The sequence below is a fragment of the Sturnus vulgaris genome, chromosome 1 (assembly GCF_052056855.1).
Source record: "Sturnus vulgaris isolate bStuVul1 chromosome 1, bStuVul1.hap1, whole genome shotgun sequence".
NCBI classification, from domain to species: Eukaryota; Metazoa; Chordata; class Aves; order Passeriformes; family Sturnidae; genus Sturnus; species Sturnus vulgaris.
Genome location: NC_142243.1, coordinates 37,324,520 through 37,342,202, shown reverse-complemented (window position 1 = coordinate 37,342,202; position 17,683 = coordinate 37,324,520). Strand labels below are relative to the sequence as shown.

General features: G+C 36.5%; 1 protein-coding gene across 10 annotated transcripts in view; it reads left to right on the top strand.

The window, feature by feature from the left end:
• The window catches only part of SATB1 (SATB homeobox 1), a 92,111-nt gene that overhangs the window by 19,869 nt on the left and 54,559 nt on the right, over positions 1 to 17,683 (top strand). For all 10 annotated transcript variants that reach the window (XM_088163950.1, XM_014883360.2, XM_014883357.2 and 7 more), the window contains exons 2-5: positions 2,038 to 2,273; positions 6,034 to 6,210; positions 7,013 to 7,139; positions 7,867 to 7,990. In XM_088163950.1, the coding sequence (XP_088020076.1) occupies positions 2,063 to 2,273; positions 6,034 to 6,210; positions 7,013 to 7,139; positions 7,867 to 7,990 (639 nt within the window). In that variant the 5' untranslated portion in view covers positions 2,038 to 2,062. The remainder of the gene's footprint in view (positions 1 to 2,037; positions 2,274 to 6,033; positions 6,211 to 7,012; positions 7,140 to 7,866; positions 7,991 to 17,683) is intronic.

Genomic DNA, 17,683 nt, shown 5'->3' with positions numbered 1-17,683 from the left:
TACTTTTTGTAGCAAAGAACCTTCGTGCTTTAGAGTACTTCTGAAGTTGCCAAAAGTGATGAGAAATTTCTTATTCAAAGCTTTTTTGTGTGTGTTTTATTTTACTCTTCCCCCCCACCCCTCTTTTTTTTTCTTTTTTTTTTTGGTTAATCCTCTTTTTCTTGAGATAGACCAGTCTCAGAATAGCAGCCCTATGGTATGTTAGCATTGTTAGAAACATCGGAAGATGTTAACAGTTTGAGTCTGTAATTCTTTGCTTAGGTTACACTTAGCACAGTTTAAAAAATTCTTTTTGAAAAGTGACTAAAATAGGCATGTTTACTGTTAATGAGATGCATGACCTAAAACAGATGAGATAAAGATGAATGGTGAACCTTAGCCTGTCACCTAATAGCATAGGGAAAAATAATGATTGTCTGAACTTCATCTATTTGGTTGCATTCTTGAGATTGCTTGTAAAGGTTCGAACTAATACATTGCCTCTGTCTTCACCGTATCAGGAAAAACAGCGTGATGTTCAAACAAGAAAAAAATATTCTACAAAATTGTCATTGGCATGTACACTAGTGATATAGAAGTGTATATATATAAAGATTCCAAAATATTTAGGCTCTAATAATTTCGCTATGAAATGTGCAAAAAATATATTGAATTACTAGGCAACTGAAAGTAGCAATTATCCGATTCACACCAGTCTTTCTAAATATGACTTCCCCAGTATTAGTATTTGTATTTGCTAATGTAAATACTAGTTCAAAGATTAATGTCTGTCGACCTGTCCTTAGTGCTTATATTATTTTTGTATATATATATATATATAACATAATTGTCTGTATAGTTATACCTTTCCTTGTCAGGGCAAGGTAGGCAAAATACCTAACAATCACAACAGTATTGATTAGTGAAATCATAACCAGAAAGATGCCTTTGCTCTCAGCAAGGTTTTTTAATATAGTTGGCAAAACAGTTTCTGATGAGTGGCAAAAGTCTTTAGAACTTTCTCTGTTATGTCGTAGGCTTGAGAGATTTTGTGATTTAACTGTAATTGTTATGCATGGACAGAGGTTTCAAAAGTTTATAAAAAGGGGAGTACAAGCATGCATATATATACCTTTTCTTAATTTGCTATTGAAATTCTGGTTTTTTGGTTTCAAATAGGTATGTCAGCATCACCCAGATCTTTGGGGTTTTTTTATATTTAAGAGTGTCATAATTACTGTAGAAATTGTGGAGGATTTTTCCCCAGCTTTGTGTTTGGTGAGAAACTATGCAGTTATTTATCTTAATTGAATAAACTACTCTGTTTAACACTTGAGGCTTAATATCTGAAAAATTGCATATTTTGAACCTTGCAAAAGTTGATAAACTCTGTATAATATTGGTTAGGAAACTCAAAAGCAACCATCTCCCGCCACTGCTTTCTGAAGTTAAATGTCAAATTCTTTTCTAACTTACATTTTTAAGGGGGAGAGGAATTGTAAAGGGACAATAGTCCACATCTCTAATAAATCTGTTGCTCCTTTAACCAAAGTTTTAACAAGCTCTCTAATGTTGTTCTTCCATTTTATAATCAAAGAGATAAAGAAATTTTTCATTGGAATCTTTCTCTCTCCACAATAAAAACATCCGCGATTAATAACAAACCTTTCTGTGAGATTTGTAACAATAGCTGTCTTGGAGCACACACCTTGACAATCATCATCACTTACATGAGTTTTAGACTCTCTCAGTTTTAGTAGAATATCTCCAAAGATTTTTTTTATTTTAATTTTTTTTAAGAGGTACTCTGGTTGGCTTTTAAGAAAACCATTCCAGTAGATTATGATACAATCTCTCTGCAAACTGGGGTATGAGGTAATTTTTGAAGAATAACTTTGTTTTTTTAAGAAAAGACATTTCTTTCTAGTTAAAATAGTTATCTGTTCTTCTTTATGAGCTTATGATACATATATATCTGTCTCTGTACATGTGCAGGCTGTGTGCGTATACATATGCGCACACGTGTACAACATATATATTTTTTTTTAATCATGGCAGGTGATCTTTAGAGGCGGGACTGAGTATGGATCATTTGAACGAGGCAACTCAGGGGAAAGAACATTCAGAAATGTCTAACAATGTAAGCGATCCGAAGGGTCCACCAGCCAAAATTGCGCGCTTGGAACAGAATGGGAGCCCATTAGGAAGAGGAAGACTTGGAAGTACAGGAACTAAAATGCAAGGAGTGCCTTTAAAACACTCTGGACACCTGATGAAAACTAATATTAGAAAAGGTAACACTTTTGATAATTCTGCATTAGAGAAATATGGTTTATAATATTTGGGGGGGAAGCATACTTTTGTAGACTCTACTTCATTTATATTTCAGGATTAAAATCTCCATTCTAAAATACTATATATTCCCAATTCTGATATAAATCACATTTGGGAAATGTAAGGTTCATTCTTGGGTGGAGCATCTTGCTTTTCAGGGTGGAGTCTGATTTTTGTTAAGGTAAAGGCTAGCTGCTCTGATTAAAGAAAATTCTTACATTGCAATATAAGTAATTTGGTGCATTAATTCTTTGAGTAAGCGCTGGGCGAAGAAATGCAAAAATACGTAAAAGTAAATACTGAACCCCCAAAACAAAGTCTCGCTTTTCTTCCTAATGATGGTCCTAAGATTGGAAGCGCAGCAGAATTTCCATAGCAGTTGCAAGTTGGTTTAAAGGAGAGAGTGTAAATCTTTAGGTATCACATTGGAAAAGTCATTTATGATGTCAATCTTCGCAGTTTATTTTCTTAAGTACAATTCATTATTGAACAATGAACAACTTGGGTGTCATATTTTTCAGTGGCTGGTTTGCTGTAATTAGACATTTACACAAGGAAAAGGCACATTTAGAATCACTGATGTTTGTATATGGATGGCTTTTGTTTGCATTGAAAATACTTCTAATGGACAATAATATACAAATTTTACTTATCAAAATTTTTAAGTCTTTTTGACCATGTCCTGCAGGCTTGCTAATTTAAATAAAAATATGCTGCATGTAATTTGGCATACATCTTAAAACAGCCTCTACTTTTCCTAGTATAATCAGTTATGTTTATAATCCAGATTTTTCTTGTATTTGCTAAGCAAAGTGCAAAATGCAACCAAGACTATTAAATGCACAAAGTTAGAAGGCAGAGGAATTTCATTGTTTCTGATGCATAACATTTATCGTACAATCATTTATTTTTTCCTCGGTTTGGCGAAAACAAAGAATATATTGATCCTGAAATGAACAGACACAGCAGTCCGTATTGTTAGATCTTTATCTATTAAAAATGGAAAAACAGCACTTCAGCAAATTCTTTGGCCTCTGCTCATGATTACCCTATTTATTGATTGTTTGCCAAGAATGTATGCATCTTAAGAAAGCCAGGGTAAGAGCATTAAAAATATAATTTATTACAGCTTTTCAAGCAGAGTGCATTAACATTGTACAGTGAAGCAGTGGAGCTGTATAAAAAGGACTTTCTGACGCCTGCAAACATATAAGTTCCATAAATTCCTAAATAGGAGATTTCAGCTGTCTCTGGTATTATGTGATATTTGCACAGCAAACTTTAATGCCAGGACAGTTTTAGACAAGGATTCTACAGACTTCACTGCTCCTTATGGCAGACGTGCTGTTTACACAGACTCGTAAACCTTCAGCAAAAGCTCTAACACTGCCTTCAGGTTTAAATCATGCTGTATTTTTAGCAGGGAGCACTGACCAATGCTCTCCCCTTTAATACTAGAAGGTTATGAAGTTGCGGCACTTGGAGGTCTTGCCAAGTACTAGCAGGAGTGATCAGCCAGCTGAGATTGTGCTCTCCTGTATAACATTTTTCACATTAACAGAAGGACACTAGTGACAGTTTGCTAAAAGATTTAGTGGCTTGATTTGTAGTCAGATGATACCTGTGTCGCACTACCGGGATCCACCTCTGTTAATCTATGCTGTGCCTCAAAATTTGGCCAGGAGGCTCTCCTGTGTTGTTTAAAGTACGACATTTCCCAAAATGCTGCAACTGAGAAAACCATGTACCTGGCATAAAGGGTGCTGGTAAGCAGCAAAGTACCTGTGTGTTGTGTCTGATCGTAGCTTAATTTGTAGGAGCTGATAAGGGGAATAGCAAATATGTTTTAGCTGATTTGGGATGTATCTGCACTGTTTGTTAGAATGAAGCTTTGCTTGCACTTTATATTCAGGAATTACTGCTGAAACTACTTAAGAATTTTGAGCCCTTACTCTGAATCAGATCGTAGTAGGTGAAACATCAATTGTGAGAGCCTGGAAGGGAGAAAAAAAACCAAAAAACAAACAACCACCTTTTTGCAGATGAATCGTGTGTGTCCACAGCTTATTTAAAACCAGTGAAGTAAACACTGCTTTGCATATACTGCTTTTGCTTTGGTCTTCTCTCCCTTCCTGGCCAGTCTCACTCAGATTACCAAAAAAAAAAAAAAAAAAAGCCAAAAAAAAAAAAAGCTCCTTCCTGCACTACATAAATATTGGCAAGCTTTTGCTCTTGTCTTTCAGTCTTTCATGCTGAGCCTATTGGGCAAACTGGAGTGAGTTTTTGAGCTTTTCCTTGCAAGCCTGAAGGGGTTTGTTTGCCAGAGATTGGCTCTCTGGTGAACAGATGTAGTTTAAATATACGTGCTTAAGAGGTATCTTTTTTATCATGATTTCTTACTATACATTAGAGCACAAATCAGCAGATGTGGTCTTACTCTATTGTCAAGAGTGAAGCTTCCTTTTAAACTGCAGCATGTCTGGTGCACCTTAGCAGGTTAGGAGGTTTCTGTAAGTCTAGAGGGCAGTGGTTATAGAGGCATTAACATTGTAGGACTAATTGGAGTTCCTGGGTGCCCTGTTAAAATAACCCTTGTCATCATTTATGCTAAAGATGATACCCCTCTGGCAGGCTGCCATAAGACAGTTCTGTACATCTCTTTTTAACCCTTCTGCTTTCTGTCATTAAGAGATCCTAACTTGTGCTGCTGGGGACAGCAGAACAGGATTGGAGCTTAAAACCATGGGTCAGTGTGTCAGCCATGTCCATCTGGGAGGCTGGGACGGATTTTCATAAAGTACAGGAATCTGACTGCTGGGAGAGACTTTGTCTCTAAAACAGCTTGGGTCGTTTGTTACTTCCCTCTCTGTCATCAAAAGGGAGGAAAAAAATAAAATCATTTAAAAAAAAAGCAAAAGGAAAGAAAAAGGTTATTTGCTGAATATTCTGTGCAGTGTATGGAAGGGTTTGCCATATGATGCTACAAAACTGGAAATCAGTAATTAACTTTCAGGTATGCCAAAATAGCGTTGTGGGGTATAAAGTGCGGGAGACAACAACAACAACAAAAATAAGCCTGAACTGCAGGTACACTTCTTAAAACGGCATTGAAATCATGATTTGTTCCTTAAAGATGCGAGTGAAAGTAGTGCTCAAGTGCACTCAGTGAATGAAGCATGAATTAGTATTAACTTTTGCCTTGTTTCCTTGTGTACTCTTTCAGAGTGAATATATAACACACAAGGTGATTTGTTGTTGATGTTGAAAGCAATTAAATATTTTTGGCAGGACTAAGAAAGTTTTAACGTTAACAAACAAAATTATGTGGCTGGTACTAAAATGGCTTACAGTAAAGACATCTGCAGTATGTATTTAGGTTCTCATGCTGCCTGCTACTCACAACAAATCAGGCAGGACAGAGAGAATCAACTTCTCTTCAGTCAACCCTGTTATTTCTATAGAAGGTAATTCTTTAAATCTGTATCTGATCAAGAGAGATAAATTTGCATTTCTGCCTTTCAGGGAGATGTATGTTTTGTAGAACTTTATTTTGAGGAGGGTGAGGGGAAAGGACTCGGGGAATATGTTGATCAAATATTTGTGATGATTCTTGATGCCTCCTCTGCCTGTTCGTACAGGTTTTATTTACATAACTCTGTATAGACCCACCTACTCTACTATAACTCAGGTTTAATATGTTAAATTCAATTTTTTTAATAGGAAGTATGCTTCCAGTTTTCTGTGTAGTGGAACATTATGAAAATGCCATTGAGTATGATTCTAAGGAGGAGCATGCAGAATTTGTGTTGGTGAGGAAGGATATGCTTTTCAACCAGCTGATTGAAATGGCATTGCTATCTCTTGGATATTCTCACAGCTCTGCTGCCCAAGCAAAAGGTAAATAAGATTATGAAATTGTACAATGAATTGTGTTTGTTTGTGGGGTCTTGGGGGAGGGGCAGGATTTCTTTCAGGAATGCAATGCAGGTTTTACTTCTTAAACTTCTTGCAGATTCTGTGTCTGTATTTTTTTTTTCTTGATGTGTTTTCGTTTAGTTAGTGCACATTTTGTTCGTGGGGAATGTGGAGGTAAATTCCTTTTTTTTTTCTTTTTTTTTTTAAGAAGAAAAAAGACTTCAACTGAATCATTAGTATGCTTATTGACCTTAATAATCTGCTCCACTGAGGATCCACAAGGAAGTGTAAAGCATATTTGAGCAGATGGACTGTTGAGAGTCAACTTGCATTTATGACTGAATATCCAGCTCTGTTTCTTTTATTTTATTCCTGATGGTTTTATAGACTGCAAAGTAATTTTTTTTGTGCCCAATTCTTGCATTGCAAAATCCTTTCTAATTTATTAAGAGAAATGCTAACTATTATATCATGTCCTATTGAATTCATGAGAACATAGGAAAATATACTCCTATACATATTTTAAAAATCTCTACTTTATTGCATTTGTATACTTTCATAATATAGATAAGGCCTGTCCTTGGTGGTGTGTGGGTGGGGGTTTTTGGAGGGGATGGGGGTGCTCTTTTGTTTTGCCAGATTTAAGAGGTTAGAAACAAAGGTGGTGATCTTGTTAAAATCAGGTATTTCTTTTGCCCCTAGGAATTAGGTAAATCACTTTCTTTCAATTTTTCCTGCCCTTCTTGCCCACTCCCCCTCCCCTCTGAAAATTACAATCCTGCAGGGCTTATCCAGGTTGGGAAGTGGAATCCAGTTCCACTCTCCTATGTGACAGATGCCCCTGATGCTACAGTAGCAGACATGCTGCAAGACGTATATCATGTGGTCACACTGAAAATCCAGTTACACAGGTAAGTCATGTACCAGTTCTGGGACATGAACTGTTACTTGTCTGCTCTTAACTGTTAATATTGCTTGTATTTAATTCCCACTGTGCTTTGTGCTCAAAGTACAAAGGCTTGCCTAAATTCCTTTTTAGTTACTCTAATTCTTCTTTAACTTACAGTATACTATTGCAGAAAACTTTTATAGCTCTGATACATAGATTTTCTTTGGATATCTCATTAAAACTATATTGCATTTTAGTCAATTAAATGATGCATTACAAGAAGGCATTTTACATAAAGTTTACTTAAGAGAAAAATATTTTTGCATATCATGAACAGTACCATCTGTGTGCATTCTGTAAAAGAATGACTTGCTCACACTTATTGTTGCTGTCTAGGTTCTTAAATTTCACGGCAACAAAAAAGAAAAAACGGTTAATATATTAATGCTTTTCATGATCAGTCGTGAGAAAGCATTACACCTTAAATTGTTTTACCAAGCGCATCAGAGCAGGAAGGTAGAAGTAACATGAAAAAATAGTCGCCACATGCAGCTGATGTATAATTCATGCATCAATACAGCAGATGTGTTGTATAAAGTAATTAACTAATCGGAACAATCAGGAGACCGAGAGCAATCTCCAGATGCATCTGCTTGATGCGCAAAATGAAATCTGTCTGTCTTAAAGGAATGTTCTGCAGCAGGATGCAATCTTCTAATAATCCCTTTTCTAATCTGTGTTTCAAATAGTTGCCCTAAACTAGAAGACTTGCCTCCTGAACAATGGTCTCACACAACAGTAAGAAATGCTCTGAAGGACTTACTGAAGGATATGAACCAGAGTTCATTGGCCAAGGAATGTCCCCTTTCGCAGGTACTTAGCATAACATGTAATAAATAATAAAGCACTATAGGCAACGCTGATGTGAGATTTGAGATTTCTACAGACTGTAGCGAGTAGAACACGTGGAGTGGATCTGCCAAAAATGCAAATGCATTTGACCACTTCATGATCTTTATAAATATGCCTGATTCATTTTGAACATAGTCTTACAACATTTCCCATGGGGAGTCGTGAAAGGTTGTTTACACCACACTAAAATCATCTCACAGCAAACTGGATTTTAACTGGTTTTTGTCTGCAGTCTTTGAACTGCTTTGATGCAACTACTTTTTTCAAGCACATGTGTTCAAGATGTTAAAAGGCTCTTTACTTACTGCTGTCAAAAGTACTATTGAATCTGAATGCTTGTTAGATAACCTACAGTAGTTTTAAATGCTAATTCGTAAACTGAGACAGTCTTTGGCATGCTATTTGAGAAGGGAATAAAGAATAAAGCTCTTTGGGTGATATGTTGTTGTTGCAAAGAACCAAAGGAAAATCAGTCATTTATTAGTTTTAATCAAAATATACCTAAGCAAAAATGAAACCTCAATTTATGCATTGCTAAATATTGAACTGATGCGTTCCTCAAGCCTTAGCCGTATTGTTCTATTTTTTCCATTCTTTTTGTTCTTCTCTTGTCAAATTGCTGCAAAGGCACGACTCATTTTTCTATGCAGTATGGTGTCCAATGATGCTGTGGTGGGAACATGGCATTTTTTTTTACCTTTTAAATTTTAAAATGTATTTCATTGTGGCACAGTGGAGACGAATTAAGTATACAAATAAATGATGCTAGTTGTGGCAGGGAGAGAAAAAGAGAAATTAAGGAAGTGAAGGTATTTTTATGGGGATTTTCTTTCTCTTGCTTAGAATACTGGAGTCTTTGTCTCTGAAAGACTTCAGTGAATCTACTCAGTGAGACTACTCTGCTCCTCTGTCTAATTTTAGTGAAGAGATTAGCAGACTTGTTTCCCATCACTTTTTTTCCCCTACGGTTAGATTGTTTTCAGTGATGTGACTCCAATATAGGAAGTTTTGAAGTGGAAATAATCAAAATTATCTTCACTGGTTGCAAACCATTCCAGTAATAGGTCTACAAAGTTATCTTGTGTGTACCTACTGTAAAAGCATGTGAGCTTTTGCACTGCTGGCTTATGGAGGCTGCAGATAACTTGGGATTTTTCTCAATTTTAATCTAATAGAGCTACTTTTTACTTGATGCTGATAGAAAGCAAATAATTTATATTGAGATGGAATATCTAATTTCTGTTTGGACATCGTGTTTCATAAAGGCATTTCTGTATATATGTATACGTAAAGCCGAAAAAGCTTTTAAAAGGAATGCTTTACTGTAGAAAGTATCATGGTACTGGAGACAATTCAATAATTACATTCTTCTAAAAAAATTATTTCAAACTATACTGAATTTTTATGTAATAACTTTAATGGACAAAAAACCATCTTGCTTAACAGCAGCTCTTCAAGTTAATGCTTGAGATGACTAAAACTCCACACTACAGAACTCTGATTTGGAACTGTTTGTTTACTGGTTTGTATTTCTTTACTTTGAAAAGAATTTTCTTAAAGCCATGAGCTTCTTTCTGTTGTTAAAAGGGTGCTTATTACTTTTGCCATCTCTATCTTCAGCAATGCTGCCATAGTTGGGTTGCAAGAATTTAAATAGCTTCTGCTTTTCTTTTTTCTTTAAAAAACAAATCATATTAAGCTTAAAGTACATTTATTTATTTTTAATGTTTGGAAAAACAAGCTTTTACAGTAGTTGATCAAGAGCCCATCAGTCAGTCTAAGTCTTCCTGTTTCCCTCTGGGAGCTTGAGGGAAGATAAGTTGATCTGACACTGACAGTGTCCTTTTCACATGAGTAAATTGATCTGAATACTTCCTGTATTTGCCTTACCTCTAACTCCTTGTATATCATTCCTATGGAAAGGGCACTGATTTAAGAGTGTCAGTGTTTCATTAAAGGCATTAAAGTTTTTGAATTGCCCTGTCATGGCATGCTCCTGCAGCAGAGGTGAGAAGTAAGAGCAAGGCAGAGGTCAGAAGACGGCATTTCCTTAGGGGATCCATCAAAATGCCAGCACAGGAGATTCTTCTGAGAGCAGAGAAGGGCTCTCTCCTGTTATGTTCTTCCACGGGTATAGGTAATGCCATATGAAGTGCTTCATCATAAATGCAAACTAATGCAGTGACACCGTACCATAACTTATTAACACTGTTATGGATATAATTTATTAACCACAGAAAAATGACTCAAAGTGGAAACGAGAGTAGTTATCGTTTTCTGTCACTGCCATTAGCAATACTCTGTTTTGTGTAGGTATGGAAGGACTTGCTTTAAAGTAATTAAGCCGCTGTGCTCAATGCGTGGCATCTCCGAAGCCCCATTTTCACTTAGAGTTTACTGTATTTTCTGAAGCAGTCTTGCATTTTGAATATAAAAATATTTCTCTTATTTGTTCAAAATACTGGCATTCTATGTACTAAAAAAAACTAAAAACAAACAAACAAGCAAGCTATTTTATAGTGCAGATATACTTAATAACTTGAAAATATGTGAACAAAACTTTGAGAACCCGTCTGTTTTGATTATAATCTTGAAAATTTAACAGCATTATTTGCTAGAGTGTTTTTTTTCTTTTTCTTTTAAATTTTTTATCCATTTATTTTCTTGTCCATCTAAAACCTTGGGGGGTAAAGGTACAAATTCTTCATGCCTTTCTTGATAAAATACCACTGTGACTCTTGCTCTCATTAGGAGAGTTGAGTACATGGTCCCTTTTGAAGCTGCTGAAATTCTCACTCCATGATGGTGTGGCCACCTCTGAAGGTCAGTTTTATTGCTCAGCAGATGAGCCCACATCATGGAGAATCCCTGGCAATGTTACTTGGAGTGCTTAGGACGGACCAGTGCAAACGCATGCCTCCGAATTACTGTGCAATTGCAAACAGCCGTTCAGACATTTAGCCTCAAATTTTTGGTATCAAGCAGTCAAGGTAAAAGGACACTTCAAATTCTGCACGGAAAACCCAAGCCTGTTCTGAATTATGTGCTAAAGTGCATATTTTCATGCTTTACATCGGGTTTGCAGATTTTATTGCTAGAGACTGGCAGTGTGTGCAGATGCCGACTGCAAAAGACTTTTTGCGTTTGATACGCACAGCTTGCTTCATTTCTGTTTCCTCTCCAGACCTCTTTTGATGGGGAAGGTAACTTGGAATTTAATCTAGGGCTCAATTTTGGGCCGTCTTGTGCATTCCATTAAATTGGTCTATCTCGCGAGTGGCCTAGATCTCATTTCCCTCCTGTTTTGGCTCTTCAGTCTCCAAAGGGTTGTAAAGAAATTGTTCTACCATCAATTCTTATTTCCAAACCCTTGCACAGAAGCTCTACTCTACTTCAGTCTTCTGGGAGCTGCTCTAAAGTGATCAGGCAGGCAGCTCTGTTGCATTTACTTATTTAATGTTAGTCCTTCAATGTCTCGCGTTAGTCTTACCATTTTCATACTTCACTTTCACAATTTTGCTCTGTTTTGATTTTTACTGCAGAAGTTTCTTCTTACTTTCACAGTTAATAACTGAAATACTACACTCTGTGTTTATTCTGGTATTAATAAGGGTTTTTTCTTCTTTGCTGTTATTGAATTACTGCATCTTTCTCTGTTTCTCTGTGTATTTATATATATATACATATATATATAGTTCAATCAACTTTTATGAGGAAGAGGAGAGCAACATGGGGTATTGGTCTAAAAAAGGACAGGAAATCCTTTTGATAATTCTGGAACAAACTCACTGTGTGCTTTTGAACATTTAGATGTATCCCTTATCTTGAATTCCTGTAATCTTTTCCATGAAAAGACGGTAACAAGTCACCTACCAAATGAAGAGATTGTAGAGATTAATTAGTATCTTGGCACTGCTTTAAAAATATGGCAGTGATCAAATGACATTGACTTTTCTACTGGTATTATCTTGCCTGATTTTTTTTTTTTTTCTACGAAAAGATAATCTAAATGATTGCTGTTAGTATGCAGAAACAGGCACTATCAAAGCACTGCAAAAGCACTTCTGAAGCAAGGTATTCATTTTTTTTATCCCATAGTATCCTGAAATGTGCAGGTATTTGGTTGGGGTTTTTTGTCCCCTCCCTTTTGCTCATCCTTTGAGACTGTTTGTATCTAGTGTCACTCTCAGGACAGCCACAAGTCAGTGCATTATAGATGAGAAATTCCAGTCCTGATATATAGTAGAATCTCAAATCTCAATGTCTTTTTGTTCAATATTTTGTAGAGGACATACAGTATTTCAATAAAAAAATATCCAGAGGCTGTGATACTTGGGGACATAGTAATTTACAGACTATTTTAAAATTTTTGGAAGATATTTGTGTGTTTCCTGCTTCCCCCGCCTATAATGCCATTTACATAATTTTGCTCTTGGTGATGAGGGAATAACGTTATTTCAGTCAGAGGGATATATGCTTGCATTCCATGAAACCTATGCATACACAGTACAAGTGCTGGTACGACACACAAGTCTGCATAGTTTTGCACTTGTGACAAATATAATTATCCTGACTGCATTTTTAACAAGCTTTCATGCTGTAGTGAATGATTCTCTTCATCTGACATGGGCACGGTATAAATCATATACTTTCCTTTCTGTTCAGATACTCTGCCCTGAATTTGCATGCTGTTTTGTTCAGACTTTATATGATCTGGTGAAGACAACAGACAGAAAGCTTTCTTGGTACATCAGTGTTTCTCAGTTCACCAGATGTGAAGGCACTTGGCCTTCACGGCGAATAGGCAGCTCAATAGAAATCCTCTTCCATTTCCACACCGCTGTTCTGATCCACTATTCCAAAATCCTAACCAAAAAAGTTGTGTTTCATAAAATTAAAATTTCTGTATCTATAGATAATCAAGGAATGAGCTATTAAGAGTTGCCAAAATACATACTTTTTATCAGTAGTTTTTGATTCATGCTTTGCTAAACCAAAAGATGTTTTTTGCCCCCTCCCCTTCCAATTTTACTTGCCTAGACCTGAGATCAAGTCCTTGGATTTCTTTGTTACTTGTAAGTCTCTTCTGTCTTCCTCCCTTCCCCCAATAATTAATAACCTGAGTAAGGAATGCAGCTCCATCTCTGCTTTAGAAGTTACTGTACTTTAGATTTTAAAGATGTCATTAATTATTTCGGGAAAGTAAATCCTTGAGGGCCTGGGCTCAGCTTTTGGCAGGCAGGGCTTTTCAATCCACCCCCCAGTTGCTCAAGAGCATTCACTGTGATGTCTCTTCAAGCTGACATGGTATCTGGATTTTTAAAACATTTGCAATTACCTAGTAAAGTTAGAATTTGTGCCTGTAATTTTTAGTCATCCCGGTAAAATGGGCAGTGCAGAGCCTATTGCTGATGGGATGACCAAGATGTATGCAATAGGTGTTTGGGTAGAGCTGTGTGAGGACATTCACAGGGTACTCAACCTTTCAATGGACTGATCATTTGATCATTGATTTATGTTCTTTAGATGCACCTAAACACTCTCAGTGTTAAAGCTACGCCAGTCTATCTGCAACTGTTTTATCTGCATAGCACCCTATTAAAGGTGAAAATTTATAGCTATTTTTTCAGCCTCTTCATTAGAATTAAGTATAACAAGGATGTAGAGTCACTTTCCAAAAGAGTTATACAGCCTGAAATTATTGTGGGAGGAGGGGGAAAACATGCTTTGTTCGTCAAATAAATCTGACTTCAGGGGTGTCTGTAAGGTGTCAGCATGCCCCTTGGTATCTGTGCTGTAATGAGGTCTTCTGTTTCTGCTTCTGAAAAATGGAGGAGTCCAAGAGAGGAATGGTGCTAGTGTTGAGGGGGTTTTTGTTGTTCTTCTTCTTGTTGTTTGATTTTTTTAAATTTTGTTTTTACAACTCCTAAAGTCAGGAGTTATAACACCTGTCCTCCACCAGGCTCTCTTGTGAAAAGAACAAAATTAATGTATTTTTGGGACTGTGCGTCCCACTTTGAGTACTAACCATTTTTGATTGTATCTTGGCAATCTTGAGAACTGTGTCATGTGAATGATTATCTGCATCATATAGACTTCAAGTTTTAGGGAAGTTACAGAATGAAAAAGGAACACAGCATGTTTTTCTTCTGATATGTTTTCCTCCTAAAGCATGTATGTGTTGTAGAACTGAGCTCTACTTGACTTCTGTTTTCACTCAGTGTTCCTGAGAATGGTATATAGAATAACTTGCATTTAAAATATTTGCAGTGATGTTGTATTTTTTTGTAAATACATATATATACATAACCACACTTTTTTTTTTTCTTCTGGGTATACTTAGTGGGTTAAGAGGCAGTTAAGTAATGCACTTCTACAGAATTTTGTCTTCATTTGTACTCGTCCATGTTTCTTGCCTACCTCTTAACACAGTCATGGCCAAGTGCAAGCCCTGATTCATTTATATTTCCCATAACTTTATTAGAGAGTTAACAAACCACTTCTCCAGTGTTCTTTAAAGCAAGATTGCAAATAAATTTTTTTTTCTTCTTATTGGCAAATTTTTGGCTGTGGAATACTGCACAAGAATAAACAACATGAGAGATCCTTTAGCATAACATGAGAGAGCCTTTAGTCGCTTTGCTCCCTAGCTTTGGAGCTCATTGCCAATTGAAGTAAGGAAAGCTTGGCTGTTGGGACTTTTAAATCTAGACTTAAAAGTTATTTGTTCTGTTTAGCATTTTTAAAACGATTCTATTAGGAATTGTATGTGCTTCAGTTTTAATTTTAACTCATAATGATTGTAAAGCACCCTGGGATGCTTGCATGAAGGGCGCTACAGAAACCCAAGATTGCATTGTACTGTGTTGTAATGTATTGTATTATTACATGGTACTGGAGTTGGACCACGGACAATTCATATAGAAAGCATTTGAATACTTAGCTAAAGATAAGGAGTGTGTGTGTGGGGGGGGGGGTCTGTCTTTTCTTGCTTCTTTTCCCCCTTTTCTGTCAGTTATTTTATTAAACTAAATTAACATGGCAGTTATTCCCTAAGAAATGCCAGCATAATTTACTGCTGCAAAGGGGCTCAAAATGTAAACCAGATGATAAACTAAAAATAAAAAAGTCCACATTAAGATTTAATTGCACTTCCCTTTCTATATTACGTTCTTATGTAAAATACATTACAAAACAGTACATTCTTTATCACTTCCTTCACTTTTAACTGAATTTCATTAACAATAAAGAAATATATTGTCTCTATTTTCAGTAATGTCACTTGACAGTTAATCCCTTAACTTGATGTACATGTCTTTAGGATTTTTTTTTTTTTTTTTTTTTAATAAAGAACACGATAGCACTGACTGGAGCCAAGTATTGCACAATCATGTGATTTGCAACTTTCCCAGCTCGCAGCTTTGCCAGTGCAGGTCAATTCACACCTGCCACACTTATGCCATTCTGGTCCTCATGTTGCTTTTCCTCAGTGATTGTCAGAGGTAGAGAGAGTTGTGCATGCAGCTCTTTCCTTCCCCCCTCCCTCCCCACTCCAAATGTGTGGTGAACCTTATGCATTGGAAGTGTCTCCTCAGGAATTAAATGGAGTTTAATTTCTGTCCATTAGAAAGCTGCTATCCACATCGCCAATTAAGCCTTCTATTTAAAGGGAGAGGAGATACGTATGTCTGCATCTTAATCATTGCTGTGACTGGTTTGCAGAGACCTTCTCTGACTAGTTCAGTTATTACTAGCAGTGGTGGGAGGCACAGGGATCAGCGTGGTTATAAAACCTACCCAAAAGCTGAGCAAATTCTGTAGGTGCTGTAGCGTCACTGTCAGCAGATTTGAAGCTGAGGTACATCTGTGTTAGAGGATGCCGGGGTATAGGCATAAAGATGCACAAGGGGAAAATCACTTGCATTGGTAATAATTTTTACCTGGCAGGAACAGAAGCAAACAGGACCCACTTGTTGAGAGGCAGTGCTCAGAGACATGCAACTCTCACCTTGTCAGACCGGACTCATTGCTTTGCTATAATCATAATTTAGAAGAAAAGAGAGGAGTTTCTTAGACTGAGCAAAACTCTGAAAGCTTGCTCCCCCACCATCACCACTTCTTTCTTTTTTAATTAGTAATTAATTTCTTCTTTTTTATAGCCAAGAACCACGGTACGAGAACCCTAAGGCGAGGGTGAGCTTTGTCTCTCTTTTCTTGGACACTTCCTTAAGAGCAGCACAAATGGTATCAGATTCTGCTGGTGCCTTGCAGCAGTGATCAGAGGACAGGTTTTTCAGGACAGTAGCAACCTCAGCTGTGCCTCACTCAAAGCCATGGAATAAACTGCTCAAAAGGGAAAAGTTCTGTTCCCCAAAGATGGGAAAGGATGAAACGTTCTCCTCATATGCACCTGTCTCATTCATTTTTATTTTGTTTTTTTAAGTACTAAGATTTCCTACACTCAGAACTGCAGTTCTTCTATAAGCTTGCACCAGAGGAAGGGAAGTGTGCTTGGCCATGCCACTATTCCAAGGGATTTGATAATTTACAGTAAACTGTCAGGGAGAAGGATGTGTTTTGTGATGATGAAAAACTGAGACACATGCAAAGGACATTGGTGTCAATGGCCTTTCTGGAGCCAGAGAGATTTCAGCTCCGTAAGTTTACCTAGGGTGTTTATATTTGAATCAGTATAGTGGGACTTTCTTAGAATTTTAAGGGTTGTGTGTGTATTTATATATTTACAGACATATATATATATAACAATAAAATTCCACCAAGACCTATGTGCCAGCTCGCACATCTCCAGGCTCCTAAAGGTGTGTTCTTTACTCTGCACTTCTTGTAAGGAGGATCTTTGTGTGCTAAGTCTAATTCAGCTAATTTTTTTGTTTTTTAAATTTATATATTTTAATGCAATGACTACTCAAGAAAAATTTAGGAAATAGAACTCTAAAGGGTACATACATATTCCTCATGGAAAGCTAGCTGGAACATTTCTCTTTTGAGATACCTTCATTGCAACTTGGATCTTTTTATGAGTTCTTCTGAGCATTTATACTTTTCACAAACTCTTGCTAGTGAAAGATAGCAACACAGAGGCAACACTAGTACCTTGGCTAACACAGCTGCTTACAATGTCACCTTTACAATCTTACCTAGCAAAAGTTAAGAACCTATAGTAAATTTCATACTATAAATTACTTTACTCCTGACAGATTTTTATGTTTTTCTTAGTACAGAAAGAAGTGTGTTCATGTGCTTTTAATAACACATCTCTCATAGAATTTGGGTTTATATGATTAAGAATAATCAGGTGTACATGTGGTTCATAAAGAGACATGTGACCTGAAACAGTAAAACTGAGATTTAACCATTTAAACAAAGGATAGATAAGGGATGTTACATTTGGCACTAGAGGGTTATTTAAGCAATCAATCGGAGGCATGAAAAATGCACTCACTAGGAGCAGAAATCAATGAAGTTCAAAAAGCTAGTCATACATTAAAAAAAAAAAAAGAAAGAAAAAAGATACACAAAAGGTACATTTAGAGGTTACAGAAAAAGATTACAATGGATGTGGTGAAAGATCCAGCACAAGAAGTCTTCAGATAAATACTTGATGTTTTCTCTAGCTCAGCCACTGGTAACTTG